This window comes from Vidua chalybeata, chromosome 16 (genome assembly GCF_026979565.1).
Source record: "Vidua chalybeata isolate OUT-0048 chromosome 16, bVidCha1 merged haplotype, whole genome shotgun sequence".
Lineage (NCBI taxonomy): Eukaryota > Metazoa > Chordata > Aves > Passeriformes > Viduidae > Vidua > Vidua chalybeata.
Window position 1 is genome coordinate 6,635,306 of NC_071545.1, and position 16,203 is coordinate 6,651,508.

The window sequence follows — 16,203 nt, forward strand, 5'->3', positions numbered from 1 at the left end:
TACTGCTGTGGTAACAACCTGGTCACACCTGGTGTATTCAGACACTCTCACTGTTTATTAGATTTATATTTTGCTTACTGAGTGATGCAAATTTTAGGAGGTCAGAAGACTTGAATTGTGGGAGTTCCTGATCAAATTCTTGTGGTTTGTGCTTTCATATATCAAGATAAAATCAGTTTGGGTGGAGCGGATAATACTTCGATGCAGAAAGCCTTTTAAGAGGGAAAGAGATATCTAAAGGGACATTAACTAATGTGACATCTCTTTTTCCAGAAGGCAGGTCAGGAACTATTTACTACTACAGTAGGGTTTTCTGAAGTTTTTTTAGTGGGGGTTTTATTTCTCAAACTAGCAGCATTCAGAGCTGAATTAAAGGAACAGTGAATATTTTTATTGAATTTTAGTTCTGGTTGAATAAAGACAGATAACACAAGGCAGAAATTGCTTCCCTAGACCTGAAAAAGAAAAATCTGTTACAGAACAGTTTGTGCTGTAGTCAGAACCCCCCAATTTAATCAAAAGTCAGTTTATACAACTACAGTGTTACATAATGTGAGTCGCACATTTTAATGTTTCTCCTTGGTTTTGTTTATATAAATAATGAAGAATGTTTCTTCCTCAATCTCTGTTAGCATAAAAGTACGGCCTGATTTAATATGAGTGACTATCAGGATTCAACCTGTTGTATATGTACCAATATATGTCAAAAGTACAGCTGAAAATATGTAGGTTAATTTTAATACCTTCTGAGCTGTTTGCAGCATGTCAGCTGCTGAGCACTGTTGGAGATCATGTGCTGACAATGAATGGACTGCAGTTGATACTGCCCTGGTTGGGGTGAAGTTACCCTTCTTTCTAGCAGCCTGTATTTTGCTGTGCTTTGCTTTGTGGCTAAAACACTAGTGATACCATCCATGTGTTTTGTCTGCTGCTCAACAGCACTTGCACAATGTCAAGGCTTTCCCTCCCACCCTCCCTCAAAAGCAAGGAAGCTGGAGGAGATGGGCTCTTATTATCCTTATCCTCAAATCTTATTGTCTGTCTTTGAATTTTGGGTGAGGGGAGTGAGCAAAGGGCTGCTTGGCTTCTGGCCAGGGGCATCCCAGGACAGCAGCTTGTGACTCATCCTACTTGACAGTGAACTAGAAACTACATGTGAAATGGAAATTCTGTGAGTGGCATCCTGCTTTAACCTCTTGTGTCTTCGAAATATTGACATTTCCTTCATGGTCTGTTCTTGGCTATATCTGAGAAACAGTTTGGGGCAAACTGGGGGCATCTGGCAGTTTGCAGGTACAGTTGTGGCAGTATTTGTTTTTATGTCTCACTAATGTAAGAATCTTTGCTTACAGGAAGAATTGAATGATGCTGTAGGATTTTCCAGAGTTGTTCATGCCATTGCTAATTCTGTAAGTTAGTGATTTTTAACCTACCTTTGTTTGTAAGAAAAAATAATTCAAAGAAAGGATTCTTTTGTTGTTACATTTTGGAGGAGAAGATGAAATAGAAGTTAAAGTGACATTTTAAGTTTATGTTGTTTCATGTTTTACAATGGTTGAGTGTAGTAGGTTAAGTAAGCTCAAACTAAAGAATGGAGTGAAGAATCTTCCTGTAAGAGTCAAGAATAGCAATTTCTTAGGGCTCTTATGTAAATAAGCTTTGGTGATTTTTTTTTCCCTGTTCTGAAAAGATTGCGGAGTTTTTTTTTCCTTTTTTTTTCTTGGCAGTTAAAGGCTGTCAAAGAAGGGCTGTTATCATGTCAAATGAATCAAAGTTAACATTTAAAAAACTGCTTGAACTTTTTGAAGGAGGTTGCTTGTATAACATCTGTCATGAAAGGTTCTGCACCTTTCTGGTGAGAAGCCAGACCATGCCCTTAATAGCTATTGTATGTTATAACCATAAGGATTACGTTGTGTGTTGTTGCATAAGTAAATTGAAAGGTAATGGACTGAGAAACGCCTTGACTTCAATCTTAAATAGATTACATTTGGAAACCAAGTTGCAAGTAGCTGTTCTAGTGCGTCTTCTCCACATACGAAGCTGCTGTGAAAGCCTGTGATAAATGGGTGGGAGTAGAGGAAAAAGGAGTGGCTGCTCCGAGAGAATGAAGGAGTATGTGGGGCAGGCAGAGAGCAAACGGGGAGGTTTGATGTGTACTTGTTCCCATGTGCCCTTGGCTGGCATCTGGGATAGGGGTTTTCCATGGGCCTTTGCCATGGCCAGGACTGGAAATGTGACAGACATTTAATGTTATTTCACAGGGCAAGCTTGTTATTGGGCACAACATGCTGCTGGATGTTATGCACACCATACATCAGTTCTATTGCCCCCTACCTGATGTGAGTAATCTTTTGAGTGTTCAGATGATGAAATAAATGCCTTAATGCATTTGTCTTTTAGTATTATCTCCACACTTTCTTCTGAATGGAAGAATTGGTCAGCCTGTGAACAAGTGTAGACAAGTATTTTTAAAAAATCTGTTTGGTACTTCTAGGCTACTGCCTTATTGTCATAAATATTTATGTAGAAGGTTTAGTTGGATTGTTCTCCTTTGCATTTTTAAAATGTTCAAATCAGATGGTAGAATTGTGTTTTTTGCTTATGTCAGGTATATTTAACTGACTGACGTGTTATTGTAGTTTACAAAATGGGAATGTGTGTTTTTAAAGAATATAGAACACTTTCTAAAATGATGAGCAGTTTTGTAGCAGGATGATGTTCACTGAGGTGAAGAAGTATAATGTCAGAATAATTGGAGGGAGCACACTTTGACTGCAGCAGGGCTGTCTAACAGTTCATGACTGGACAATTCAGTTAAACTAAGGAGTATGTTGGCACCAAAAACATTGTCTGAGGAAGCCAAAGGTCTCATTGGAAGGATGGCTCACATGACACTGTTACTGGCAGTCTTAAAGGGCTTGTGGGTGTTTGGGGAAAGACTTGATCATAGGATGGGAAAAAGAAGTTTGGGACCAGTTAGAAAGTTGGAATGTAAGCAATTGTCAGTAGTTCCTGTATTTTTGACCCTTGGCAGATCTAAACCTGTAGGCAGTCACTACATTGAAATACAAAATGCTGGGAGCACTTAAGAAATGTTAGCTGGGCTGGAATCAGAAGTAACCTAGGGTATAAAATAGGATAAGGTGTTGGCAGTGAGAGAATGTTTTATTACTAATGACAGACAAATCAGAAACACGTAGTGTGTAGTTGTGTGTAATTGCAGGTGGTGTCTATGGTAATGCTGACAAATGCATCTCTTACAGTGAGAATTCAGTTACTGTAGCTCACTTTTAGAGGCTGTTTGGATAATTGTAACTACTGCTCTCTGTCCTCCCGAGACTGTAAACAGTTCACTGACTTGGATTTTATTTTATCTTCCGGTTTAATGTTAAATTAGGACCTAAGTGAGTTCAAGGAAGTAACATCATGTGTCTTTCCCCGGTAAGTTCTTAGTTCAAACTTTCAACCATTTCAGTATAGTTGTAGCAAGCTCATGGTTTTTGTCCTAGCCCTGTACTCTAGCTGTTACTGGAAAAGAAATTGGGATCAAGTTAGATAAATACAATTTTTAAAATAATTTTGAGCAGCTTTTTTCAGAAAAGCAGTGCTGTTGGTTCACTTCTTGGCAAAAGATGCACCCTTGCTATTCCCCTGGGTTTGGCATGATGTTTGGTGTTTTGAATCTACACTTTATTTGGAACAAGATTTATTTGCTACTAGTTGTTTGCATCTTTTGCTGTTCCTTGGTTGCTGTCCTTTCTCATGCTGAACAAAGCCAAGGAATGTTTTGGCTGTTCCAAATCCAACAGTAATTTTCAGTAGGGTGTATCTGCTGTTTCCCAGCTAATACACTAAAACATTTTTTGGCAAAATGGGCATTCTTCTGTTTCTTCTATTTAGCTCTTATTTTGTTTCTAGGTTACTGGATACTAAACTGATGGCAAGTACACAACCTTTTAAGGTAAGTTAATATTATAGAAAGATTTGAAGATACAAAATTGCATTAATATATGTGTATTGAAACAAATGATACTTCTTTGTAGAGAAAGATGTCTAATAATATCTTCTGTGATGCTCCTTTTATTGTAGAAGAATGATTTTTCTTTACCCGTTATCTAAACTTACAGAATTTGTAGAATGCAAATTTTTACTTCACTACTAGTGACTTCTGTCACTTTTGTTTGAAGTTTTATGGTAACTTAGCAGCTTTGGATTCCAAAATATGTAGAGTTTTTGCTAGGTAAAGTATGATTATTTTCTTAAATAATATTTTCTTAATATAAAGTAGATTATTTTCTTCTTGTTAAGTAGCATGTCCCCTCAGGAGATAAAAAAAGTGCTGTTCATGAACAAATAGGATCTGGAGGCTTCTTGTATATTCAAAGCCTTAGAGTACTGTGAATGCTGAACTTAGATTTGTCTGGAAAAATGCTTATTAGCTTTAGGTTCTCTTGTGGCCTTTGCTCAGCGGGTAGTCAGCAGGAGGAAAAAAATACAAGTTTCTCTTAAAATCTCTTACAGCATGAGTTTTATTCCTCTAAATAAGTATTGAGATAAGTGTTCATAATCTCCTGTTTTCCCACATGCCCTGGAATTAATTAAAAAACATGCTGAGGAAGCAGCATCTCCCTTTGTGCATAGCTCTGTGACTCCAGAGCATTGCTCAAAGAAGCACTATTAAATACGCTTGTAGGTATTGTCAGGTTTGTGTTGCACACTGCTGTGGTAAGAACAGAGGCTTTGGCATTCTGAAAAGTAAGAAACCTCCACAAGTTTTATGTTTGGTACAGCTATGTTGATATTTGTAAGTCTACAGCAGATGCTTGGGTTTTTAGCCTGTTGTTATGAAACCCTACTTTGGGATGCCAAGTTAATGCATCATTTGAGCTTGTTCTTTGTACTTAGTTCTTGATAACTTTTCAGTCTGCAGACTCGATGAGTGTAAACAGCTAAGCTTGATTGAGAACCAAAGGAAATCTGGTCCTCATAGATCTCAGACAACTTTAAGAAAGATTTTGTGAGATGTTTTGCTTTCTCTAGCTGTTGATTCTGCATGTTTCCATTGACAACATACATTTGATTAAGGACTTAATCTCTAATACATCTTTGTGGCTTTTTATTTTATGCATATAATTCATCAGTAGATTTCACTGATGATACTCAACTAAGTTAAAGTGTAGGAGCAACTTTCTGATTGTCAGGCTTCTTTCACTGTCTCTGTATTACTTTAAATCAGCAGCATTTACACTTGTAAAACTATTGAAGAATGTCCAGTCAGCAAGCACATTTAAATTCTCATCTTGAATGCCTTTAACCATTATGATCAGTATTTAGAATATTTGCCCTGCTGTTTGTGCTGCCTTTTCCCTTGCCACGTGTACCCTGCATGAAACCAGATTAAAATAGTAATATTACTTTGGCATAATCCCTCAATAATTTTGAGCAGCATTTATTAATTTATGATTCATTATGATGCAAGTGAGGCAAGGTAACTGAAATTTGTCTTGACACACCTCTGGTGCATTTGTTTGAAATAGGGCTGTGTGTAAATCCTTAGAGAACACAAGGTGGCAGCAGTAAATGCTCATTTAATCCTGTTTGATTTCAGTTTCCAGGGAAAATGTGCTTGGCATTGACAATTAATGATGGCTTTTCTTGCAGGAGATCATTAATAATACATCGCTTGCAGAACTGGAAAAGCGTTTAAAAGAGGTTCCATTCAGCCCTCCTAAAGTTGGTAAGGATATATCAAAATGCTCTTATTTCTGAGATGTTTTGATTATTTTTGTTCTTGGTCTGAAATATAAATTCCCCTGCTAATACTTAGTGTTTTGATGAAGGGACTTTAAATGAGGTCACTGTACATACAGTGCAATTATATTTACAAGTATACCTGGAAATTAATAGGAATCCAGACTGTAAACGAATGGATGTGTTCAGTGAACAGCAGGTTCATCATCTTCTAATGATGGAATTTTTTCTTTTAGGTTGATTTTTGGGGATTAATTTGAAATTTGTTTAAAACTTTCATTTGGTGGTTGTCCTTCAGATCAAAACCAGAGCACTCCAAGAGGCACTTGGACAAACAAAACCAAGAAAACTTATACAGCAGCGACCAGTCATCTGTGTTCTAGGAATTACTTAAGTTCTTTTAGTAGGAAAAAGGGTTTTTTGCTTTGAGGTGAACACAAGGATATTTAATCAAAGGGCAAGCTTAGCTCAAGGTTCTGGAATTTTTCTTAAGCTGCTGATTTAGAAAAGGGAGAGGAATGCTGTAGAGTGGAGTATGTTGAAAGGGAAAGTTTCAATGCTTGATCAAAATCAAGATGAGTAGTACTTTTTTATATTGCTGAGTGTGCAGAGCATAAACACCAAGTGCATTTGTCAATAAAGACATCCTTAAAGCACTTAGTTTAGTCTTCATTTAAATATATTGAAAAATCTGACCCATCTGTCTGGTTAATAGTGAAGCTTTCAATTAATAGTGGTTAATAGTGAAGCTTTCAAGTCTGTTCTCTTAAATGCAAGTTAGGAAAAAAGATACTCTTTGTGGGGAATTCCACTGTCATTGTCTTAAAATTAAGACTTCATTTTGGCTGAGTAGGTCTGGGGACTAAGGGCTTTTTAATAGGAAAAACTTTCCATCTTATGAACCTATTCTTATTTAAAAATACCAAACAAAACTGTTTTTTAAGAACTTAAGAAAATTCAAAGATTCTGAAGTTGTATAAACTTCCCCAGATGATGTTATATGCTGACAAAATAAACCTGTGGGTAAGCATACAGGACTATCTTTATCATAGTGTGTGTATAAATGTCTTTTTCCCCTCAGAAAGTGCAGAAGGATTTCCAAGTTATGATACAGCATCTGAACAACTCCATGAAGCAGGATATGATGCTTACATTACTGGACTGTGCTTCATTTCCATGGCTAATTTTCTAGGTACATGTGAAATCTTTTCCAAACCTTCTTTCTGGTGCTCCCTGTAGCTGCTTATTACATACTGAATTTATTCTTCATTCATCAGGTTCATTCCTCAGTCCTCCGAAAAACCATGTGTCTGCTAGATCAAAACTCATTGAACCTTTTTTTAACAAGTAAGTAGTTGTACAAAAAACCCTGCTAAAACATGGCAGTACAACACCAGCTTCAGCAGATCTACCTCTAGCCTTGGAATTAATAGCTAAGTGCATTTTTCTTTAAACTGAAGTTTTTTTGGCTTTCTGATTCATGCTGGTAATGGTGGAGAGGCTATGAAGTAAATACCTTTTCTTTTGAGGAGGATTGTTTGCTTTCTGCTGACCTGTGAAAGGACACTTAGAAGAGTACCTGGACTGCTTTAATGGCCTTGCCATTATTTCTGGAGTAAGCTTTGGAAGTGGTGGAACTGAAGAAAAACTGGTCAGGTTTTCTTTGTGTTGTAGGACCCTCAGTAACTGGTGATAGTGAAAACTGAGTGTGCTCAGCAGTCTGGAAAAACTAAAATATCCCTATGGTAATGTCAGTCCAAATAGCACAAAGCATTGGTATTAACATTGTCAGGTAACTCATTTTTAAGATGGCATAAGAAATACACATGTATGATTTATGGGATGATGCTATATGCAGTATTTTGCTTTTGAATTGGATCTTCTTGCAAGCTCTTTGAACAAATTGAAGTAAGACCTGGGGAATCTAGAAACCTTTATGCCCAGAGTCCATCCTTTACATAATTAATCTGTAGATTTTACCTTGGGAAACTTCTAAAGATGCTGCAATCTGTCACATAAAGGAGTTAAAATTAAAAATATTCTAGTGCTTACTCTGTCTGTTTAAATTCAGGAGAAATTCCATCCTTTCAAACCTGTAGTAGAGGAGTTGGCAAAATTAATTATTTTAGCTTCAGATGGCCCACAAAAATGAGAAAATCATTGTGATCAGTGGCTTTCACCTTTCATTGTTCTGAAAATCAGATCATTATAGTGACAGCTGTTATGTTATTCTCTTGACTCTGACACATGTGAGGCAGTAACTCCGTATATTTTAGCAGATGTTACAGATATTCCCTAGATGAAACCTGGACCCACAGTGACTGCTTGATTTGAATGCGAAGGTGAAGATAGAATTGATCAGCACAATTTCATTTTAAGATGGGATTTGTCACTAGACTGTTTTCTGTAATACCAACACACACATGTCAAGTAGTAGGTGCCAATTGACCAGGTTAATTTTTCAATCTTTAACCAAAATTCTTCCTAGAAATACACATTTGCAACAAGTACAAACAGCAACTTCTAGAGCTGTCACAATAGTACATGAAATTTAAGCTTTTCAAATTAATTGTGTACTTGAAATGTGCCATTCCTCTAGGACTGACATTTCAAAGTTGTGAGAGTGAGTGAGAGGAAGCCTGCTGTGTCTGTTCTAGCTGCAGGGCTAACTGCCTGACTGTATAGAAAGGAAGAGTTAACAAACTGTAGGGAGAACAGCTGCTTTTTTTTCTTTTCTTTTCTAAGCAAGAACTGAAAATTACTGTTTGCAAGAAAAGAATGTTTGTCCATTCTGCCATTTTTCAGAACTTGTAGCTTCTTGTTTCAGAAAATCTATATATTATTTTTAAATCATGGGAACTTGGAAGACTTGCCATGTCTTACTTTCACATGATTTTATAAGCTTTGCCATATTCTATCTAACATCTGCCACATCACCTAAGTCAGAGCCTAGAAGTGAGACTGTCACCTTTTCCTTACAGTGAGCAGGCCAAGGCTTGTATTTTTCAAGCTAGTTTTCTTTCTCCCATAATGCAAACTAACAAACCAGAATAAGACAACGTATTTCTTTTTTTTTTTTTTTTTTAATAAAGAATGTGTAAGTACATGTCAGAAGTCAGAGCTGTGGGGGGTTTAAATGAACAAGTCTTTTGCTCTGTTCAGTCAGTCCTTGCAGGTGTCTGTCTGCAGCACGTGGTGTTTTTATCACCTGTAGTAGCATCCAGGGCTCTGCAGTTCAGAGTTCCCTAAAGGTCCATTAGTGAGTGTGTTGCTTCTGGGGCTTTTTGGCAGGTATGCTCTGGGCTGCCAGCCAGCTTCCTGCTACACCTCCTTGTCTTTAGTTTGTGGTCTAGAATCTTTCCCAAGCTGAACATCCTCTCTTCCTGCTGGGGAGGAAAAAACTATCTTCCTCCAGAAGTTCTACCTGATCCTGTGGGCAGCAGTCAGAACAAGGAAACCTTTTCCTTTGTGCTGTAGTCATGTTCTTCAAGCAAAACACAAACTACAACATACAAACAGTAACCTAAACAAATGAAAGTTACACCTCGCGTCACAAGCTTTTCCTAAAAGAAACTAAGCAGAGGAGTTTAGTGTAAAAACACTGTTTTAGAAGCAGTGTTCTAAGTTTGAACTATTATCCAGATAGTCTTGAAAATGTTCTTTAAAACAGACCATGATTCTTTGGGTTGCACATAAAGTCTTAATTTCAAGATATTTGTGTATTAGATGTTAATACTTAACTACAGTTTAGTGATTAAACCTTCACGTCATTGGTAGGATTTTGGAAATGTTTCCTGTTTCAATGGGCTTGTCACTAATGTGATTTAAATTAGTAAATTTAAAATTAAAAAATCAAGCTTTGATTTTTATGAACTTAGCTTTCAAATGAAGATAATACTTTTTTCAAGAGTAATTTTGATGTCTTTCATTATGTCAGCAAAATTATGGAACTTCCTGGCTGGCTGTTCAAGAATGATGGCCAGGATATACGTTAATGTTCGTACAGATTAATGATGAACATAGGTAAAATCTTTCATTTTAGGGCTTTTGTGAGAGTGATTAAACTGATTAAAAACAGATTTTCCCTTAGGGTTGTTTAGCTCTTTTAGGCATAATGCAGTAAGTTATATGATAAACAACTCAATAAGGCAGGAATTCCAGAGATGCATTTCTGTAATCTTTATGCTTTATTGTATATACAACATCTTTTGAAAAATCCTGTTTGTCTGCTGTGAGTAATCCCCAATGAACATTTATGAGTTGAGATGATGGGACTCTTTATTGCAGTATCTAAACTCTTATGTGTGTAATTGGATTCTGTTATTGTCTCATATACTTTCGAATTGGTTTGAAATTTTTTGACTGGTTTAGGGCAATGCCTCTTCCATATCTTCCTGCCCCCATCCACATGCTCCTCACAAACTTTTAATGACAATGTTCTTTTGTATCTCCTTGGGTTGTTTGAATGCTGTTTATTCTTTTGATGTAGCTGGAGGCAGGGGGTTGAAGAGGTGTAGAGAAATGAGAACACCTTTTTTTATTAAGCTGAATACCATAATGGTCTGTAGAAATAGAAATTAGCTTAGAAATGTTTCCTATACAATGGATATCAGAAACCAAAATCCATGCAGATCACTTGGGTTTGTGCTGTATTTGTAGAAAGTTTCTCATAGGGAGCTATGTTCTCTGGCATGTACAGGAAATTCCTCAGCTTTTCTATATTAACTTACTTTTCTTTGCAAAATTACTGCAAAAGGAGATTGGTGTGTTTTTGTGCAGTTTGACCAATAACTTCCCACCCTCAGTGTAGGAGTAAACAGTTGCTATTCTTGTGCTTGCAGCGACGTGTGGCTGAAGTAGTCACTGACCTGGACTGGTAAACTGAGCTGGGTTAAAAAAAATCCTTTTTCTTTTTTCAGCTAGATCCGTTTCTCTGCACAGTTCACCACACAACTCTGAAATCTTTCATCCTAGCTCAGTGCAGAAGAACAATGTTGACTCCTTGAGACTATTAATGCACTGCTGTGACTGGTACAACGATGGCCTTCCTCTCCTCGTTTTATTCAGCTTGCCACAGAAACAATTGTTTTCCAAGTAGCTTCCTCAAAATACCTCATAGTTCTGATTTAGAAATGGATCTCTGTCCTCTGACTGTGTGATCTGGCTGTAGTCCCTAAACACTGTAGGAAATAACATTTTTTTAGCTTGGTCTGCTTAGCTTTTAAAGAAATACAGTCACGGCACTGATTTTCACAACATTAACTCACAACTTCATGATTTGAGCTGATTTAATACAGAGTTCATGCTGTCATGCAGAAAAGTCTTATTAATTTAAATGTTCTGCAGATAGATGAGGAATCTTAGAACCATAGTTATGGATACTTAATTATGGATTATGTTGGAGCTCAGTGTTCGTAATCCATGTGGTGTAAGTTAGTGCTACAAGATGCAGTTACTTCTGTTACACACCTGAAGTGCACTTAATACTAAAATCAATATTTAGACTACAAGGAGAGTATGTGTGTTTGTGTGTGTATGTGCTGTTTAGTAACATAATTGTTTGGCCAAACAAATAAATGTAGGATTTGTCTCAGGGGATAAAAAACTGATCCTAATTAATTTCAGGTATATGTATTTTTTTGGCATAAGGCTATTCTTGCGGTTGGCCACTGTATTGCCTTCCTCCATATGATAAAACCTGGGGGAGGGGAAGTTTAACTAGTCTTCTCCCCAGAAATTTTTATTGTGTTTTTACTAACTTCATCTTTATTTTTATGAAAACCTACAAAATTTATTATTTGAGTGCTTTAAAAAGTAGTAGGATCCAAGAACTTGGCAAAAGTTTGTTCAGATAACTCAGCTTAAAAGAAACCTGCCTTTTTTTTTTTTTTTTTTTTTAATAAAACCTCCCACTTTTGCTGTCCTGGCATGGATGGTGGACATCCTCTATCCAGCAAAGACTAAACTGCTTTTACTGACAATTAGAAAAACTGTATTTAGCCTATTTAGGCTGTGCTTATCCTCTGCACTGGGGTCTGAAGAGGGCTGTATCTCTTACTAAGAGTGACACTGACATTTCAGATGAAGATGTAAGCACAAATCATATGTAATAAATCAAATTGAGCCTCTTCTGGCAGTCTGCAGTCCAGCTTGGAGGATGGACTTCTATTGCTCCTTGGAGGATGTGTCCCATGCTCCCTCTTTGTTTTCCCCTTCCTTTAATTCCGTAAAAGATACTCTTGTGGTGGGATCCCTGTGCCTCCTTGTTTTCTGGGTGGAGCCACTCCTGTCCAGTTTAGACAGACAGCTGTGTTGAAGTCAAGTCCACAGGAGGGTGGCACCTGAGGCCATAAAAAGAAACTGGCTTCCTTGTAGAATGTCTTCATTACTTGTGCTGTACTGGAATGGGTGAAGTTTCCAAAGGTAATTGGTGCAGATGTTTATAATTGTTATTGATAAAGTTCCTTTTAGGTGCTGCAGTGCTCAGGGGGATGCAGTGTATGTTAGACTGTACCTTTCCTGAGACTCAGAAGATAAATTAGCTGGGACAGTGTGTGGCACAACTGGTGTCAGTTCTCACACCCTGTGGCTCACATGTGAACCTGCCATACAGTACATTTTACTCCAGTGTTTGGGTTTTTTTTCTTTTCCTCTTTGTAGCAAAACCAAGTTAACAACTGTATTCCAGTAGACTTATCAGTGATACAGGGAATCATAAAGGCATGATATTCTAACTCTTAGGAACTACTAGTGAATGTGGTATGATACAAAGAATCTCTAGGGAATTACAAAATAGTCTGTATACTTTAAAAAAACTCAGCTGTTTACATCAGTTAGTACTTGGTTGAATGGTGTTACTGCAATCTGATAAGTATTTCAGAAGCTTTTTAAAGTTATGATGAAAAGTTATTTATTTTAGCCTTCCAGTGAACACTATACACAGCAAATGTCTTGTAACATCAATGTGGCATCTGTACCTATGACAGGATTTTAAGCTGTTCATCTGACTTTGGAAGGAAATAGTTTTTAGAGCTGAGTAAGAGCTCTGAAAGCATTTCTTGAATGTTCTGAGAAACTCTTCAGATACATGTTAAAGAGGAAAAGACTCATTCCAGTTATCACCAAAGAAGTCATGATGGCTTTTGCAGTTTTAGGGTTTTAAGATCCATTCTGTCTAAAGCATGTTGAAGTACTCAGAAAATGGGGGCATTTATGTGTATTTAGAATGATGGCAGTGTTTACACTACCCACTGTGCAAGGGGCTTCTACTGCATAGAGCTGTCACTTGTTAAATGTTCCTTCCCTGCTCATACTTATTGTTTCCAGCAGTAGAATTTGGGCCTTTTTTGGCCTTGTTTTCTTGAATAAGTATGATTCCTGGCATGATGCCAAGTAATTTTTGAATCTGATGTTAGACAAGAGGCTTAGAGGGTCTGTTTTGTTTTAACATACCTTAAGATAAGTTTGGGATGGTTAATTCTGCTTCTTTAGAAGAAACATGTAAAAAAACTGTAAAAAGGAAAATATCTTCAGGCAGAAATTTGCTAATGGTTCTTTTCCATTTTGCTTCTAGGCTATTTCTTATGAGAGTAATGGACATACCATATCTCAATTTGGAAGGACCAGACTGTAAGTAGCTTCTTTAATTGCAAAAGTAGTACCATTCTGACACACTTCCTGGAGAAGGAAGTGTAAAGATTAATTATGTATATCTAAAGCAAGGTTATCAGCATATCTGTTAGCTGTGTTTAGGTTTTTAGCTAGTTATGAAATGATTTAAATGTATCTGCTCCCTTGTTTTCCTTTAACAAAATAGTAAACTCAGAAATTCTTCAACTTTGACCAGAGAATCTGCATTATAAAGGGGGCTGACAAGAACAAATTAAGATAATGTTACTAAATGAGAGAATTTGAAATTAGTAACCCAAAATAACAATAAAGCTGTTATTCTTATGTACCATATGACATAAAAAGTGTGATCTTAACACTGTCCTCTCGCCCCAGCAGTAAATACAGAACTAGTAAATAGCAAATAGTTCTGAAAATCTTGTGGCCACTTTGTTTCTCAATTGCCGTGCAGTAGTACCTCTCCTTAACTTCAGCCTAAACATCAGGATTCTTTTGCCACATGGGATTATGATAATGGAAAAATATTACTTAAAACATTTCTACCTTTCTGGTTATTTCAGTTTACAGACCTGGAGCTGTAATTAGTTGATCATATATTTAAATTAAAATAGATTCTACTAATGTAAATGTCCTTATTGTTATGGGATGTTTCATTATTAGGGGGAAAACTTTGGATGAGGGTTCCCAGTGATGCCTTGACTTAGGAAAATGTGAAGCCCTGGAGGTCAGTCTGGTCCTTGATTAGATAAAAGCTTAATTTTATATTGAGGAGTCAGATACACAATGTCTTGAAAATTATACCCATTTGGAAGCAGTACTGATGTGGACACACTTTCCACTCCTTGCATTGGAAAGCTCAGACTGGAGTGTGACTCTATTAGATGCCAGTCTAATAGTTACAGAATGCAGTTCTAGAGAGATGGAAGCAACGTTGGAGAGGAAAATACATGCTGTAAGGGCATAAATTTAATTTTAAATTCAGTTAGGTGGTCAGATCACTGATCTCTGGCTCTGCTGGAATGGTAATCTAATTACATTGCATCTTCCTTCCCCAACTGTTTGATACTTAGTGGAAGAATGGGTAAATACTTTGGGTCATTGAGAGAGTGCCAAAGCTACTAATTTGTAAAGATGCTACTTCCACTTGCTGGCCAACTTACAGGATTGTTTTGATACTTTGCCAAGAAGGGTTGCCAAAAAAGAGTCTGCCTCTGAAAGTCTGTCTCTTTTATCTGAAAGCCACTCCTGTAGAAGAGACTGATGCAGATATTCTAGGAGAACCTGAGCCAAGGAGGCTTTCTAAGCCTCAAAACAGAAAGCATTGCAGGGGTGGCAAGTTGGGCTGGCTGTTTTAACCACTTTAGTTGCTGTTCTGAGATGGAAACACCACTGTAGGTTGAGGTAGCAGTCTGTGGTTGTCTGTGGAGGACCATTTTGCAGAGAAGCAAAGACACCTAAAGAGAACAGCCAGGTTTCTGTGGAAGGTGCACTTGGAATCTGTATTTTTAAAAAAGAGATGAGGCACAGCTGACTAGGTGACTGTTGTAATTTGTATGTTTCTGTTTGTCATGTAGTGAAATAGCAAGTTTGTGCAATTTTCCCTGAAATAATGGATTTCAGTAACATGTGCTAAGTTAAATAGTATTGAATATGTGAATGTGACTTTCATCATCTTTTGTTACTGTGTGTTAAAAACTCCTTTAAAAGAATGAAGTTGCTGCACAAAATTACTGCAAAAAAAGAAAAGAATCGAATACTTTTCACCTGAGTAGCAAGAAGTTCGTGATTTTAACAGCAGATTCACTGAATTTAAGAATAAACAGATACAGAAAGGTTTCTTTTCTCTAATCAATATGAAAGGGCTGTGATATCTGAAACTGGAGTTGTTCATGCTATGATTTTCTACTACTGGATTACAAATAATTTAACTACGAGTTACTCTCTGTTCAGTAAGCCGTACAGAAGTGAATTGATCTATTGCTTGTGGGGTTTTGCTGTTTGACTTGTATAATGAAAAATAATTGAATTTTAGCCCTTAAAAAATGTGTCCTTTTTGTTTAATTAGCAGATTTAGGGAACAGGATTTCACCTGTGCTCATGAAGGGATTGCTTTCCTTAACTACTCGTGTGTCTGTCCAGCCTGTCTGCACTCTCAGTGCTCATGTACACCTGTAATTTATTATTAGAGAGTTTCTGGTCAACTCAGACTAATCCACTTGTTTAGATGAAACAGATTAAAACACTTAGCAATAACAAGTGGCTAATAGTCTGATTTTGAACACCTGCTCTATGAATGAGATACACCTTGAAAAGCTCTCCAGTTTTAATGCTGAAAGCTAAGGAGATGAGAAACTAGAAAAGTTTGCATTACAGAAGAATTCAGGAGGATAAGTCACTAATCATTCACTAAAATGAAAAACAGTCCCTATGTCTCTATGCCAAAAGAAGAGAGATTTTCCTGAGAGTGTTACTAGGTGGTCAGATTAAAATCTGATCACATCGAGCTGTGTGTAGTTAACCCTTGAGTTACCCTGAATAAACTGGAGCACTGCATTGCAAAGTGGAGCACTCAGCTTTAATGGTTCAGCCTCTGTCATCAAACATAACACGACATGTAAGATTTAGCAATGTGTCGTACATAACAAAATAGATCTCTGCAGATACCTGTGGAAAGGCTTAATTAATGATCTGCAAATAATTTTGTGGGAAATATTATATGAAAACTGAGTTGAACATTGCTTCACAGGAAGTTTTTATTAACAGAAAAATGGCAAAATTTGAACCATTGCTAAGAATTTTTAAAGGTGGAGCATGAAGAGG

The 16,203-nt window shown here is 36.9% G+C and overlaps 1 protein-coding gene across 3 annotated transcripts in view; it reads left to right on the forward strand.

Annotated features, from left to right (window-relative positions):
- The window catches only part of PARN (poly(A)-specific ribonuclease), a 45,786-nt gene that overhangs the window by 7,586 nt on the left and 21,997 nt on the right, over positions 1–16,203 (forward strand). For all 3 annotated transcript variants that reach the window (XM_053957751.1, XM_053957753.1, XM_053957752.1), the window contains 8 exons: positions 1,353–1,409; positions 2,265–2,342; positions 3,401–3,444; positions 3,922–3,964; positions 5,665–5,740; positions 6,836–6,946; positions 7,032–7,101; positions 13,328–13,383. In XM_053957751.1, the coding sequence (XP_053813726.1) occupies positions 1,353–1,409; positions 2,265–2,342; positions 3,401–3,444; positions 3,922–3,964; positions 5,665–5,740; positions 6,836–6,946; positions 7,032–7,101; positions 13,328–13,383 (535 nt within the window). The remainder of the gene's footprint in view (positions 1–1,352; positions 1,410–2,264; positions 2,343–3,400; positions 3,445–3,921; positions 3,965–5,664; positions 5,741–6,835; positions 6,947–7,031; positions 7,102–13,327; positions 13,384–16,203) is intronic.